The sequence below is a fragment of the Mustela putorius genome, unplaced genomic scaffold (assembly GCF_011764305.1).
Source record: "Mustela putorius furo isolate JIRA1106 unplaced genomic scaffold, ASM1176430v1.1 tig00003850_pilon_pilon_pilon, whole genome shotgun sequence".
NCBI classification, from domain to species: Eukaryota; Metazoa; Chordata; class Mammalia; order Carnivora; family Mustelidae; genus Mustela; species Mustela putorius.
The window spans coordinates 1,261,749-1,278,412 of record NW_025422002.1 but is presented as its reverse complement, the minus strand read 5'-3'; the positions used below and the strand labels follow the sequence as shown (position 1 = coordinate 1,278,412).

Below are 16,664 nucleotides of genomic sequence, written 5' to 3'. Positions count from 1 at the left end.
ACAAGGATCACCAAGAACTTTGCTCTCAATTTGGCACGACACACTCAAACCAAAAGAACATACTGAAGATGAATAATTTCCAGTTCTTGACTTGAATGTCTACAACTAGGCTAATATATATTGTGTGTAGACTAAGAGATTTCAGCTTGATTTAAAGAGAACTTTAAATCTGTACATCTACAGAACAAGTAGGTGAAATTCCTCAAGAAGAAAGAATATCCAAGAGAGACTCTGTCAGGACAATGGAGAAGGAATTCTCACTTAGGGGTGAATTCAAAGGGTATGGCTGCCCAAAGTGTATGATGTGAAACGCCTATATGAAGTAATTTAAGGTGGCCCTCAGAAAAATGGTTCAAAAACACATTATATTGTATAGTCAGGGACTAACTTTCTTTTCTATTCACTTTCAGATCAAGTACTTCAGAAGAAAAGTTTCAGTTTAGAATTAGCAAGCCTCTTCATATTTATTCAACTTGCTGAGCTCAAGTCTAATTGTCTAAAGCTTAGATGATATGCAAAGGTCATTTCCAAGGCTAAGAATCAAATAAACAAGCACTGCCTCTTGTATTATAAATCTCCAAATTACATATAGAAAAGACAGGAGGAGGGCGTGTGGGTGGCATCTGTCTTAGGCTTAGGTCATATTTGAGGGTCCTGGGATGAAGCCCACATTTGGGTTTCCCGATTCTTCCTGCTCCTCCCCCTTCTCCCCCCCTCCCCTGCTGGTGCACTCTCTGTCAAATAAATAAATAAAATCTCTTTAAAAAAAAAAAAAGACAGGAGGGATAATACAGGAAACATATGGATAAAGATATCTAAATAACCTCTCAAGGGTCTTTTATATTTCCTGTCCTAACAACACAAGGGGAATTCCCCATATCTCAGTTACACAGCTGATACATTATTACATAAACTGTTTGTAAACATATTATTTTTATTATTTTATGTATTTCAAGATATATATTTCCATAAAACCAATGACTAACCTCTGGATATGTATGTCATAGATATTTATGTATGTCAAGATATATATTTCCATAAAACCAATGACCTAACCTCTGGTTATGAATTCATAGTATGTAATGTCTAGATTTTCAGAGTTGTTATCATCTTATACTTTTAGTTGTATTTCAATGGCTCTTCAATATTTAATTAATTCTTTGTTTTCATTCTTACATATACAACCATTTTGAAAAAAGATACAAAATGTATTCCCTTCCTTTTTATCATAATTGGTTGAATACCACTAATTTCTGAATCATAACACTCCCTAAAATAAATTAACGGAGTATATAAATAACAGCCATTGGTAATATTGAAGAGTATCTTATGTGGCAAAGCACCTGATCTATAATTCATGTGTGCCAAGTTTTCACAAGAAGAGTTAAAAAGCCTGAGCTGTAAAATAATTATAGCAAGCAACCAAAGACAAGACAGTCAATTTTTTAAAAAGGGAATGATGAATTCTGATGACAGATTGCTGGAAAATAAATACAAACATAGTAGAAAAATCACATCTTCAAACTACAAGTATTCTACTTAAAAATGAAAATGCAAGTAAGAAATTCCATGAAGTAGGTATTGAATGCTGTCATTTTACCTGACAGTGGTATATCCATGGCTGTAGAGAATTTCAACAGAAGACAAATTAGAGATACAATTAATCCTCTTCCTCCTAACAGCATCTCCATTGCTCTTCAGGATGGAGGCAACTCAGGAAGAATGAAAATTGTAATGTTTCCGTTGACTTTTGGTTTAAGGCTGAGAAGAATGTAGTTCACCTGGGAATTCAAAAAACAAACAAAATGACATATATTTTAAGTTCTTATACTCTGAAATGACCCCTTAGTTTTTTTTTTACAGATTTTATTTATTTGAGAGAGAGCACAAGCAGAGGTGGTAGGTTGTAGGGGTAGGGGTATTCCTGGGGGGGTGTAGGCAAGTGGCAGGAGCAGGCTCCCCACTGAGCAGGGAGCAAGACGAGGGCTCCATCCCAGGACCCTGAAATCATGACCTGAGCTGAAGGCAGATGCTTGACATACTGAGCCACCCAGGCACCCCTGAAAATAAAATTTAAACAAATGTTTCTGCTGCAATAATTTTCCTCTTGATGAAACACTTTACCAGTAACTCCACATAAATATTATTATTCTTTCTATATGTTTTATTAAAGGACAGGTGATATATGCTACAGTGTAAACAATGACCCATTCCAGTGAACTATATTTTTTGGCCAGATGGATTTTTGCATCAAGGCACTCTAGTACATTCTATCAGGGGTGGGTGTCAGTGCTATGAGAACAACTTCATTTACCCCATTTTGTTCAAAATGTAGCTCTTTTTCAAACAATTCTTTGGATCGGGCAACTAACCCGACTTGAGTCATTTATGAAGCATCACAAATCTAACTGCTGATTTTTTTTAATAGCTTATTTATTTATTTGATAGACAGATCACAAGTAGGCAGAGAGCGGGTGGGGGAAGCAGGCTCCCTGGTAAGCAGAGAGCCCCGATGCGGGGGCTCAATCCCAGAACCCAAGATCACGACCTAAGCCAAAGGTAGAGGCTTAACCCACTGAGCCACTCAGACACCCCCGTTGATTTTTTTGACAAAATAACTTTTCATGTTCAAGGTTATGACACTAATAGAAAGTGAACAGCAAGATACAGGAGTGGAAGACATGAAAGACAAATGGATAAGGATCAGCCACTCTAACATTTATAAATTTGGGTTTTGTTGAAGCAGAAAATAATTATCCTCAGCTACTTTACACTTAAGCGGAATGTTCATTCACTCCATATTGTGTAGAAATAAAAAATAAAATGTCAACTTTCGGGGAGCCTGGGTGGCTAAGTGGGTTGAAGCCTCTGCTTTCAGCTCAGGTCATGATCCCAGGGTCCTGGGATCGAGTCCCGCATCAGGCTCTCTGCTTGGCAGGGAGCCTGCTTCCTCCTCTCTCTCCGCCAGCTTCTCTGCCTACTTGTGATCTCTGTCTGTCAAATAAATAAATAAAATCTTTAAAAATAAATAAATGTCAATTTTCCTTAATGTTCTCAGATCATTTCAATTTTATTATTAAACACCATGATAATAGATATCTAAACATTGTTTATAACATATATTTAAAATAAATTTGCTCATAATGTGATAGTTTTTCAGGGGCTCAATTTTCTTTTTCCATAAAAATCAATTATTCTATTCAATTACAACTGGTTCAAAAAATTAATGAATATAGAGTCAGATAACCCATCAACTTTATACATTTTTTAATTTAAATTCAATTAATTAACATATAATGTATTACTGGTTTCAGAGGTAGAGGTCAGTTATTCATAAGTCTTATACAATACCCAGTGCTCATTACATCATGTGCCCTCCTTAATGTCTATCACCCAGTTACAGCATTCCCCCACCCCACACCCTCCAGTAACCCTCAGTTTGTTTTCTATGATTAAGAGTATCTTTGTCTCCGTCTCTGATTTCATCCTGTTTTTCCTCTTCTCCCCTATGATCCTGTTTTGTTTCTTAAATTCCACATATCAGTGAGATCATATGATTATTATCTTTCTCTGACTGACTTATTGCACTTAGCAAAACACCCTCTATTTCCAGCCCTGTTGTTGCAAATGGCAAGATTTAATTTTTGATGATTGAGTAATATTCCACTGTGTATAGCTATAATATATTCTTTATCCATTCAGCATTCAATGGACATCTGGACTCTTTCCATAATTCGGCTATTGTGGACATTGCTGCTATAAACATTGGGGTACAAGTGCCCCTTCAGATAAATTCTTCAGGTGAATACTACATTTATATCTCTAGGGCAAATATCCAGTAGTGCAGTTTCTGGGTCATAGGGTAGCTCTACTTTCCATTTTTTGAAGAAACTCCATACTGACTTCCAGAGCGACTGCACCTGCTTGCATTCCCACCAACAGTGTAAGAGGGTCCCCCTTCATTGCATCCTTGTCAACATCTGTCGTTTCCTGTCTTGTTAATTTTAGCCATTCTGACTTGTGTGAGGTGGTATCTCATTGTGGTTTTGATTTGTATTTCCCTGATGGTGAGTGATAAGGAACAAGTTTTCATGTTTCTGTTGGCCATTTGGATTTCTTTGGAGAAATGTCTGTTCATGACTTCTGCCCATTTCTTGATTGGATTATTTGCTCTTTGGGTGTTGAGTTTGGTAAGTTCTTTATAGATTTTGGATACTAGCCTTTTATCTGATAAGACATTTACAAATACCTTCTCCCATTCTGTCAGTTGTCTTTTGGTTTTGTCAACTGTTTCTTTTGCTGTGCAAAAGCGTTTTATCTCACTGAATTCCAAAAGTTCCTTTTTTGCTTTTTTTTTTCCCCTTGCCTTTGGAGATGTGTCTAGTTAGAATGCTATGGCTGCCACAAAGGTTGCTGCCTATGTTCTCCTCAAGGATTTTAATGGATTCCTGTCTCACATTTAGGTTTGTCATCCATTTTAAGTCTGTTTTTGTGTATGATGTAAGGAAATGGTCCAGTTTCATTCTTTTGCATGTGGCTGTCCAATTTTCCAAACATCATTTGTTGAAGAGACTTTTTCTCATTGGACATTCTTTTCTGCTTTGTCAAAGATTAGTTGACCACAGAGTTGAGGGTCCATTTCTGGACTTTGTATTCTGTTTCATTGATCTATGTGTCTGTTTTTGTGCCAGTACCATACAATCTTGATAATTCCAGCTTTGTAATAGAGCTTGAAGTCCAAAATTGTGATGCCACCAGCTTTGGCTTTCTTTTTCAGCATTCCTTTGGCTATTCAAGGTCTTTTCTCATTTCATACAAATTTTATGATTATTTGCTACCATTCTGTGAAAAAAATCAATGGTATTTTGATACAGATTGCATTGCATTTTCATAATATTTGTTCTTCCAATCTATGAGCATGGGATGTTTTTCCATTTCTCTGTGTGATCCTCAATTTCTCTCATAAATATTTTGTAGTTCTCTGAGTACAGATATTTTGCCTCTTCAGTTAATTTTATTCTTAGGTATCTTATGGTTTTGGTGCAATTATAAATGGGATTGGCTCCTTAATTTCTCTTTCTTCTGTTTCTTCATTAGTGTATAGTAATGCAACTGATTTCTGTGCATTGACTTTATATCTTGCTACTTTGCTGAATTCTTATATAGGTTCTAGCAATTTTTGGGTGGAATCTTTTGCACACAGGGTATCATGTCATCTGCAAAAGGAGTTTGACGTCTTCTTTGACGATTCAGACGTCTTTTATTTATTTATTTTTGTTTTTGTTTTCAGATCGCTGAGGCTAGGATTTCTAGTACTAGGTTGAACAGCAGTGGTGATAGTGGACATGCCTACTGTGTTCTGGCTTTGGAGGAGAAGCTCTCAGTTTGTACCCATTGAGAATGATATTCTCTGTGAGTTCTTCATATAAGGCTTTTATGATACTGAGGTATGTTTCCTCTATCCTTAAACTGGGAAGAGTTTTAATCAAGAAAGGATGCTGTACTTTGTCAAATACATTTTCTGCATCAATTGAGAGGATCATAGGGTCTTACTTATCCTTTCTTTTATTTCTGTCATGTATCACATTGATGGATTTGGAGATGTTGATCCATCCTTGCAGCTCAGGGACAAATCCCACTTGGTCATGGCAGATAATCCTTTTAATGTACTGTTTTGATACTATTGGCTAGTGTTGTGGTGAGAATTTTTGCATCCATGTCCCTCAGGGACACTGGTCTGTAATTACCTTTTGGGTGGGATGTTTGGTTTTGGGATCAAGGTAATGCTGGCTTCAGCGAAAGAGTTTGGAAGTTTTCCTTCCATTTATATTTTGTGAAAGAGCTTCAAAAGAACAAGTATTAATTCTTCTTTAAATGTTTGGTAGAAATCCTCTGGGAACCTATCCAGCCCTAGACTCTGGTTTATTGAGGATTTGTGATTATTGCTTCAATTTCGTTGCTCTTCTTATGGGTCTCTTCAGGTTTTCTATTTCTTCCGGATTCAGTTTTGGTAGTTTATATTTATATGTCTCTAGAAGTGCATCCATTTCTTTCAGACTGTGTAATTTGTTGGCATATATTTGCCTTGCTCATTCAGAATTTAATTTTTTGTGTCATTTCTCTTTTCTTTTTGATAAGTCTGGCCAGGGGTTTATCAGTCTTATTAATTCTTTCAAAGAACCAGCTCCCAGTTCCATTGACCTGTTCTACTGTTTTTTGTTTTGGGGGTTTTTTTTGTTTGTTTGTTTCTATTTCATGGATTTCTGCTTTAATCTTTATTATTTCTCCTCTGCTAGGTTTAGCCTTTTTTTTTTTTTTTTTTTTTTTTGCTATTCTTTCTCCAGCTCCTTTAGGTGTATGGTTAGATTGTGTATTTGAGGCATTTCTTGTTTCTTGAAGAAAGCTTGTATTACTCTATACTTCCCTCTTAGGACCACCTTTATTGCATCCCAAAGGTTTTGTTTTCATTTTCACTTGTTTCCATGAATTTTTTTTAACTCTTTAATTTCCTGGTTGACCCATTCATTCTTTAGTAGGATGCTCTTTAGCCTCCATGTTTTTTAGTTCTTTTCAACTTTCCTCTTGTGATTGAGTTCAAGTTTCAAAGCACTGTGGTCTGAAAATATTCAGGGAATGATCCTAATCTTTTGGTACCAGTTGAGACCTGATTTGTGACCTAGTGTGTGATCTATTCTGGAGAATGTTCCATGTGCACTCAAGAAGAATGTGAATTCTGTTGCTTTAGGATGGAATGTTCTGAATATATCTGTGAAGTCCATCTGGTCCAGTGTGTCATTCAAAGCTTTTGTTTCCTTGTTGATCTTCTGCTCAGATGATCAGTTTATTGCAGTGAGTGGGGTATTAAAGTCCCCTATTATTATTATTGTATTATTGACATATTTCGTTAATTCTGTTACTAATTGGCTGCTGCCATTGTAGGGGCATAAATATTTACAATTCTTAGATCTCCTTGTTGGACAGACCCTTTAATTATGATATAGTATCTGTCCATAATCTCTTATTACAGTCTTTGGTTTAAAATCTATTTTTTCTGGTATAAGGATTGCCACCCCAGCCGTCTTTTGATGTCCATTAGCATGATAAATGGTTTTCCATCCCCTCACTTTATTTTATTTTATTTTTTAAAAAGATGTTATTTATTTGGCAGTGCCTGGGTGGCTCAGTGGGTTAAAGCCTCTGCCTTCAGCTCAGGTCATGATCTCCGGGTCCTGGGATCAACCCCGCATTGGGCTCTCTGCTCAGCAGGGAGCCTGCTTCCTCCTCTCTCTCTGCCTGCTTGTCTGCCTACTTGTGATCTCCATCTGTCACATAAATAAATAAAATCTTAAAAAAAAAAAAAAGAATCACCGGGGGAAACCCCCATGAATTCTATATGCTATATTCCTCTAGCTTTGGAATTTTGCAGTTCTCAGTGATCAGTAAACTTGGTCTTGGCTGGATGTTCTTGCACCTTTTTGGGAATGGGCTTGTTGCCTTGATTCTAGTGTCTTTGCTCCAGGCTGAATTGCACCACCCCTGCCAGTGGGCCAAGCTAAGATTATTCTATGTGACTTTTTGCGGCTTTAGAGAATGAGAATGAAAATGGCAGTCTTCCAATCTTCAGCCACAGAGCCAAAAGCTCAGAGTCCCACTCCTCAGTGTGCCCTCAGGGAAAAGCAGTCAATCATTCCTGTCTCCCTGGTCTCCATCCGTACTCCGTGCTCACCCAGCCTGTGACTGGGTGTTTGTATCTCCGGAATGGGATCCCTTTTTGAATCTCCAAATCCTGCAGACTCCTGCACACACTCATGCCCCTCAACCAGGGGGAAGAAGAAGGGGAGTCTCACTGTTTCTCCTGCTTGCTAGGCCCATGCTCAGAGAGCAGTTGCCTGCCTACGCCAGGGTTGGCTGTTTATGGCAACCCCAAACTGAGAGCCCACTCCTGGGCCCACTGATTGCAGCTGGCTTCCCCACTCCAATGCCTGGAAACTCTGCCACACTCAAAAACCCCCAGTCTTCCTAGATTCTGAGACCACACTGACCCATCTAGGGTTCTGCCCCTGCTTCACTGTCTGAGCGCCTTTCATGCAGGGACGTTCCTCACCAGAGCAGACTTCTGAACATTCTGATTTTGTGCTCCATTGCTATATCACTGTCCAGTAGCCAATTTATGAAGGTTACCTCTCCCTTGCATTTTATCTTCCCATATATTGCCTCAGATTCACATCTCCTCACCTCCTACCTTGCAGAAAGTGGTTGCTTTTCTATTTGCAGAGTTGCAACTATTCTTTTCTTAGATCTCCAGTGGAGTTCAGAAGTGTTCCAAATGATCTGGCACCTATGCAGCTGAATTTCTGGGACCAGATGCAAAGGTCTCCTATTCCTTTGCCATCTTGGACTCTCTCAAATTTATTTTTCATTCCAAGTATTGAGGCTTTTTGTTTCCTTTGTGTCACTTTTATCTGAAGAGATTATGCACTGGCATCTTTCATATACATGTAAAATACTTTATATTTAAAATAGTAACTAAGGCTGCTATTCTACTGTTTTATTTATAACTTGGAGAATGCAGAGACAAAAATCCCATTTACATTTTAATTTGAAAAAAGTTATATATGGATCATAAAGGAAAATACTCCATCTCATCCACTCACCCCCTCAAAAAACAAAAGTTGAATTAGAGTAATGGCTTTATTCTGCATTCTCCGATCTCAACTCACTCATCAGTAGAAACGGGAATTGGGAAAAAAAAATTATCATTATGTGGTTCAGAAAATTTCCTCAAATGAAAAATAACTTACAATGGTAATTAAAAATATTTTCAAATGTATCACTGCATTGACTGACACCTACTTTCTTGATAAAATGAATTATTCTAATCAAATGTGGAAAAATTATTTATAAAAATCAGAATGTTGCTTAACTACAAAACCTGAATTCTGCACATTTATACAAAGTTGGGAGATACTGACCCATACAGAGATTTCTAAATGAAAAATTGAAAGAAAATATTAATATCTTATCCTCTAAATTTTCATTTTCCTTATTTAAAAAAAAAATATTTATTTGAGAGAAAGAAAACACGATTGGGGGAGAGGGGCACAGGGTCAGATGGAGAAGCAGAGTGGGGAGGAGAGAAGCTGAGTAGGGAGGCCGACGAGGGCCTTGATCTCAGAACCCTGCTTGAGCTGAGCTCAAAGCAGATTCTTAATCGACTGGGCCACCCAGGCCCCCCCTTCTCTCTTCTTGAACACTTTGATAATAGTCCTCTCAATTCATTATTTATAGTTACATGTCACTCTTTACCTGCAATCTATTACTTAATATTTCATCCCATTAATATTCAGTGCTGATTTTTTTAAGGACATTTCATATTATTTGTTTAATGATCCTGTCTTCTATTTGTTAGGAGCAGGCCTTTCAAAACTATGATAGTTTTAGGAAACAATATTTCCAGATTCATACATCAAGCTATAGTGTCATAGAAAATAAAAACACTAGATAGCCCACTAACTGACCACAGACTCAATTTCGATTAATCTCCTGATTTAGGCTAGTGAGCCCAATGGTCTCTAATAGCCATAGTAAAACAGCTTGCAGACACTAATTGTTAAATAGCGATGATCTGACTTTGGAATTTTAATGGTTTTAACTAAATGATCTTGATGAGAGAAATTCTCTCCCATAAAAGGATGCCACACTGAACCCTGGCTTAAAATAAGGCTATAAATTAAAGGACGTAACACTGACGACACCAACAGTTTCCAGAATACGGAATGGTTAATTCTACATCTGACCTATTCTCTTGCAGGGATTAGCTTCAATTTACCTGAGACTTATATGTTAAGAGGCTGTTACATAAAAGTCATTGGAAGTTAAAATGTGACTCCTTGCAAGTAAGACTCCATTAGGTGATGATGATAGCCCCCAAATAGCTTTCATATTAAAAAGAGAATGTCAGTTATAATTTCATCGTCAGAATGCAAAAGGGCATACTGTTTAGTAATTATGTTTTGCAACAGTAAGATAGCAATAAAATTATATTCCCATTTATCTTTCTTCAAAGAAAATGAACTTAATGCCATACACCAGACCTCAAAGATAAAAACAATTATTGGAACTTAGGATGGAAATGACAGTAAGACAAGAACAAAATAACACTAAAATATTTTGAGGCTTAGTCACATAAAGCTGATATCTGATTGCTTATGTTAATGACATTATCTCAGATCCAAAAAAGAATCAATGAATTTTCATGGATTTAATCTTCCTTCTATCCCAGCTCATCCTCAGAAAGAAGAAACCCATCTCTGACACCTAACTCAAAAGAGAACAGATGTCATATACAAGTGACCCTTCCTGACTGCCTTAGCTTGTCCAGCATGATAATGTGATAAGGATTAAGAATACAATGGTTCTGAGACAGAACAGAAACATGGACATGCACAGACCTAGTTCTAATACAACAATAAAGAAATAAAGCTCTTTGTTTCTCCCAAATAATAGCCTCTAATATACATATATCACTAATATTATAAAATGACCTCATGGATCCCTCTGATGTCCTTATTTTATATTTTTTTAAAGATTTCACTTATTGGGGCGCCTGGATGGCTCAGTGGGTTAAATAAAGCCTCTGCCTTCGGCTCAGGTCATGATCTCAGGGTCCTGGGATTGAACCCCAGATCGGGCTCTCTGCTCAGCAGGGAGCCTGCTTCCCTAATCTCTCTCTGCCTGCCTCTCTGCCTATTTGTGACCTCTCCATCTCTCTGTCAAATAAATAAATACAATCTTTTTTTTTTAAAAAAAGATTGTATTTATTTATTTATTTGACAGAGAGAGGGAGAAAGCACAAGCAAGGGGAGCAACAGAGGGAGCCTGATGTGGGGCTCGATCCCAGGACCCTGGTATCATGACCTGAGCTGAAGGCAGACACTTAACTGACTGAGCCACCAATGAGTACCCCCCATCCTGATGGTTTTTTTTTTTTTAAGCTGCAATTTGGTAAATCTAGAAACAACTTACTCCCTTAACTTAACTTCATCTTCTGCTTTTAGAAATAGAAAAGAGAGTTGGCTTATCCTCTGTTCATTCTACCTATCCATTCCAAGTACATGCAAAGACACTAGAGTCCAAGCGTCAGCTAATAGGAAACAGTGATATAGAGTGCATAAGAACATGAAAAATAGAGTTAGAATAGCATAGGTTCAAAGCCATCACTTACTACCATGTGGCCTTGGGCAGTTTATCTAACCTCTCTTGCTCATCTCCACAAATGAATAGAAGAGTTTCAGCCCTTCAGCACACTTAGAAGTGTTAAGTGAGATAATGCATGCTTAGCACAGAATAAGAAATGAAATATGCTACTAGTAGTGACAGTGATGATAATTTTGTCGTTACTGAAAAATAAGTAGGATATAGCCTCCAGTAACAATTTTCTGATCCAAAGAGTATGGTTAATTTATACGGCTTATATTATAGTTACAAAATCCAACAACTTAAAAAAATAAAAGCCTGTTCACTAAAGTGTTTAGTGGTGAAATTTTATTGATTTAAAATACTCTAAAAAAAGGGGTGCCTGGGTGGCTCAGTTGGTTGGACGACTGCCTTCAGCTCGGGTCATGATCCTGGAGTCCCAGGATCAAGTCCCACATCAGGCTCCCAGCTCCATGGGAAGTCTGCTTCTCCCTCTTACCTTCTCCTTGCTCATGTTCTCTCTCACTGTCTCTCTCTCAAATAAATAAATAAAATCTTTAAAAAAAAATATTCTAAAAAAAATTTTTTTTAAGGTGGGGTATATGGTAGACTGATGACAAAAAGTCCTCAGTTCTTCTCCCCTCTTGTCTCCAAGGGATTGCATATAACTTTACAGGTTCTTCCACCAAGAAGCTATTTCCTCACTTCTTGAATCTGGCTGGCTTTCAATCAATGGAATGAGCCCTAAGTGTAGGCCTCAAGAAGAATTGCACATTCTTGCTCTCAGTCTCTCTGTCTGTTTCTAGAACCCTACTCGGTCTGCATTCAGCAAGTCTATTGAAAGAGGAGAGACATTACTCCATTACCTTCTGTAATCCTGGCCAGTAGGCAGGCAGCCACCAAATGGGTAAGGGCACCCAACCCAGACGAGCCAGTCCCAGATGTGCTACACGGCTGAACACGGCTACAAAAGCCAGCCCGGTCAGTGTCAGTCTAGACTGGTTAAGATCAGCGGAACCATCTGACAAGTCTCAGGATATGCCATCCCCAAACACAGCACTTTGGCATATGGGATATTTTAAGATGAAGAAATTCAGAAATGGAAAGTGCAAGAAGGTCTCTGACCTTCCCCTGCAATAGGTCTAAAACCCTCGTATGAGAGATGCGCTCCTTCCTTCTGCCCTTCTAGGTGATATGCTACCCATACTTGGAGGAAAAGGAGCATTCTTATCTCTGAAGATGGAGAGACACTGAAATGAGTTTCAGTGAGCAGGTCTTGCTACGGTTTCCATAGCTGACTACATTTGGCCCAGATTCCTTTTGTTCTATTACATTTTCCACAACTTTCTGCTCTTCATAAAAATCTAGCATAAAATACTTCTTCAGGTCCTCATTTGCTTCTGAAGACTTCTATGTCACATAAAACTTACATTACATAAATTTATATGCTTCTCCTTGTTATTCTGTCTTTTGCTACAGAGACCCAGCCAAGGACCTAGACGGGTAGAAGGAAAAAGGTATTTCTCCTTCTCTATGCACACGAAGACCCAGCAGACTTAGAAACAACAGTAAATGTTTCTTGTGTTAAACCAGTCGGCTTCAGCATGTTTTGCAATGCAGCCACAGCTAAGTGATATGGGGACAAAAGGATACAAGAATCCCTACCAAGCTGATAATTACGGAAGCTGCGTAATGGACATATATGGAGGTTCTTTATACTACAGTCTCTATTTTCTGGTATGTTTTAACATTTCTATAATAAAGACATTTATAATGAAGCTATTCAGTCTGTTTGAATGAGAAATAAGCCTGAAATATTCCAGTGCAATAAGGAAATTCCTTTAGCAAATGGTAACCAACCCTTACTGGCATATTTTTAATATAAAAAGAGAATATAGCCAGAAAGTCTCTCTTAAGACTACCATGCTATCAGACCCCTTCTGTTTGAACTACATTCAGAAAAGTTGAGGTCCCTCCGAATGTGCTCTGTGTTCTGTGTATGTGTTCTGCATGTCTAGCACAAGTCCATAATTAAACACAGTATTTGTTCCTTATTGCTTTATGTGTTTGGAATCTCATGGTCCAAAGGAACTTATAGTAAGCCCAACTTATAGTAAGTATTTAAATCTGGGTAACTATTAGTACAACCTCTGGATGTCATGCTTTGATTCTCAATTCATTCATTTTATACAGTGTTTCCAGTAGATTCTGCTAAATTCCATTAATAAAGTATAGAAGGGGAAAAAGGAAGAAAATATGATAAGAGTACACAGTCATTATTTATTTATGTATATATGCCATAAACTGAACAGGAACAAATTATTTCAAAGTAAGTGTAAAGGTCTCTAGATATTGTTAATATATTCTGAATAATAATCATTCCTAATAACCACTTGTTTTTTATACTTGACAGTAATGGTGTCATGTTTACTCAAAACCTTTGACACTATGGTTTTCTAATGGTCCCGTTGTATTATAAATCTTTCTTTTTCTTTAAGCAAATAATATACCACAAATTTATACTCCTGAATTCTAAAGTAAGAAGATTTCTACTTTACTGTAAAAAGAATAAAATCTGATAGTGTAGTGAATGGACCAAAAGCAACTTAGAAAAGTAGACAGTCTGGGAGAGTAAATCTCATCTTGGTGATATTTTTCACATCCTTGGCATCTTCCCTCAATACTTATTCACACACATGTTCAAGTCAAATTTCTCAAGAGAAAATATAACAAGGCAAGTCTAAAGAAAAAACAACAACTCATAGGATCACTATTTTTAAAACTCTCATTTCTATGGCAGCAGCTTACACAAAGCAGTCATGTCAGCGACAGTCCATCCGCCCATTTCTAAAGAAGGCACAGAATGTAAACAGCCCCCCAAAAAATGCTGTGTTGACATTCCTGTTCACTAAGAAACAGCATTAAGTTGTTTCAGCCACTATGAATTCTAGAGATCAGAATTAACTTCATGCATGCTAAACCATTAAACAACATTTTTCTACTCGGGAAGCTTGAAATAGATCAGCAACTTTTATTATAGTCAGCAGGAAGGGATATATTATGACACTGACATCCAAATTGTAGTTTTAAAAATAACTCAATGGATTTGTGTAATAGTCTGGGACAGTGCTGTAACTTGGAATTGTTTAAATTTTATTTTCTCTTCACACTAAAAGGACTTAAGAATCACTGAGCTGCAACAAGCAAGTGTCTTATATCAGGCCATTTGACATTTTCATGATGGGATAGATGTCACCTTCACTTCCCTCTGACCTCGGCTGTCCCTTTATATGACTCCTTTTCATGCAATTGTCAGGCTAGGGTAAACTATTGCCTAGATTCAGGAATTAGGTCTTAGGGGGAGGAAGTCCAGCACATTTCCATAAGCCTGAAGTGTGATCTGCATCACTCATCACCTTGAAACTGGGAAAGGATAAACACAAAGAAATTCAAAGGCTTTTGTTCAATCATCTTCTTGGCTAATACCACAAATCAATTTACAAGTGTCATAAACACAGTAATCCTGAAATAACTGTTAATGGCTTTTCCGCTCTGAAAACAAAGGAAATATTGTACATTACAGCCATATCCATTAAAACTCTGTTTCATGTCACTGAAGTGACAAGACAAAAGAATTGCTTAGAGTGTTAATTCATCCTCCCTGCAGAAGATAAAAGAAATGTAGATTTGTATTATAAGCAAATTGATTTTATTGGAAAAATGTCAGCTTTAATTAATAATTATATTGGATAAATTGATATTATTAATAATACCATTTACTTAACTAAATAGTACAATATAAAGGGGTTGAGCTCTGACAGGAATATAACTGAATATAATCAATATTTTTGTTTGTTTGTTCTACCTTCTTTTACCTATGCATCCTAAATTCTTACTAGGTAGCACACTGCAATGACATCTAATTTGAATTCCTTTATAATGGAGTGAAAGAAAGAAAAAATGAAAACATCAAAATTCAAGATCATTTCACTGCAGGGATGGAGAAAATGATCTCATATCCCGACATATAAGTAAAATTCTCAATCATTTCTCACAACACAGATTATATATGCCAGTGATGGTCATGTAGAGATTTTTTTTTAATTGAGGAATAACGCCGATGTACTGAAATACACAAAATTTAGGTGTACAGCTCAATGAATTTTTACACGTATACATAAATCTGTTTAACCACTTCTCGAACCTTTTATGGAGTTTTGCTCACAAAAACAGTCTACCAGCTTTATGCCTACAGGACTCCAAATGACTAATTTCATAAAAAAGCAAAACCTGTTTGTGTTCCCCCAAACTACTGGATCCAAATTAGAGTAGTATCTTTCCCCACAGCTGATGTTTGGATTATACGGGAGCAGTGTGGATTGCCTTGATGTCTGGGGCTGTTACTGGCATTTAGTATGCAAGAATGCAGGAACCATAGACCATAAATGACCTACAGTGCTCAGCACAGACCTGCCCAATTGAGAAGTGCCCTACTTGAAGAATCTCCTGGTCTCCACTGTAAGCTGTACCGACGTTTATCAAGCTCAGCGAATGAATGGTTGTGTCATCAATAAACCGTGGATAGGCTATACGCACTACTATATGCAGCTTTGAAAATTCTTCAATGCATGCTAACATATAAAGGCAGAGAAATTTACTTCACCTAATCTGGGGTTTCGTAAACTTATTAGACTATGAAAATCTGTGTGTGTGTGTGTGTGTGTGTGTGTGTGTGTGTGTGTGATTTTTAACAAAACTCACACATGGAAGAAACTGCTTTATGAGTCATCATCAACAATAACTGAAATATCAATAATAGCTATCAGCCTTTAACCTTTATTGAGCAATTTCTAAATGCCATAAATTGCCTTTCCATATGAACAACTTGTTTAATTCTCACATCTTCATGATGTAGATATAATAATATCATAATAATAACATCCATTTGAATACAGGGCAACTGAAACATAAAATGCCCCAAAGTCTTACGAATAAAATGTTGAGTTGAACTTAAATGGAATGGACCTCAGTCTAGAAACAATGGAAACTGTTCTTAATTATTATAACTACAACAATTTGGGGAAAAATAATTTTCAAGATTTAAAGACATTTATTGACTATCAAAGTAAAACTATAATATAACACATCAAAATAATCAAACAAGTGTATGAAGCAACTATGGAAAATTTCCTACTGATTAATTCCACCAGATCTTAAAGATTTCCTAGGAAAATTGGTTTAAATATACAAATGGAACATCATTTTCAGGAAAAAAAAATAGCTGTAACTGGATAATCTAAAACTTTACCATTCAAAATTGTCTCAACCAGGAAGGTCCCATCACTTCTCATCTGAATGAAAGCATTCATGGACTGTATTCTCATCTGAAATTATCAAACAGACTTCCTAAAATTCAAGAACTGCTACATGGGAGGAAGAGACTATAAGAGATTTTTGAACTAGAACCA

At 36.9% G+C, this 16,664-nt stretch overlaps 1 protein-coding gene across 13 annotated transcripts in view; it reads right to left on the bottom strand.

Moving 5' to 3' along the window:
- The window catches only part of CHL1 (cell adhesion molecule L1 like), a 217,834-nt gene that overhangs the window by 89,373 nt on the left and 111,797 nt on the right, over positions 1–16,664 (bottom strand). For all 13 annotated transcript variants that reach the window (XM_004738384.3, XM_013053834.2, XM_004738382.3 and 10 more), the window contains one exon: positions 1,601–1,781. In XM_004738384.3, coding sequence (XP_004738441.1) covers positions 1,601–1,691 — 91 coding nt within the window. In that variant the 5' untranslated portion in view covers positions 1,692–1,781. The remainder of the gene's footprint in view (positions 1–1,600; positions 1,782–16,664) is intronic.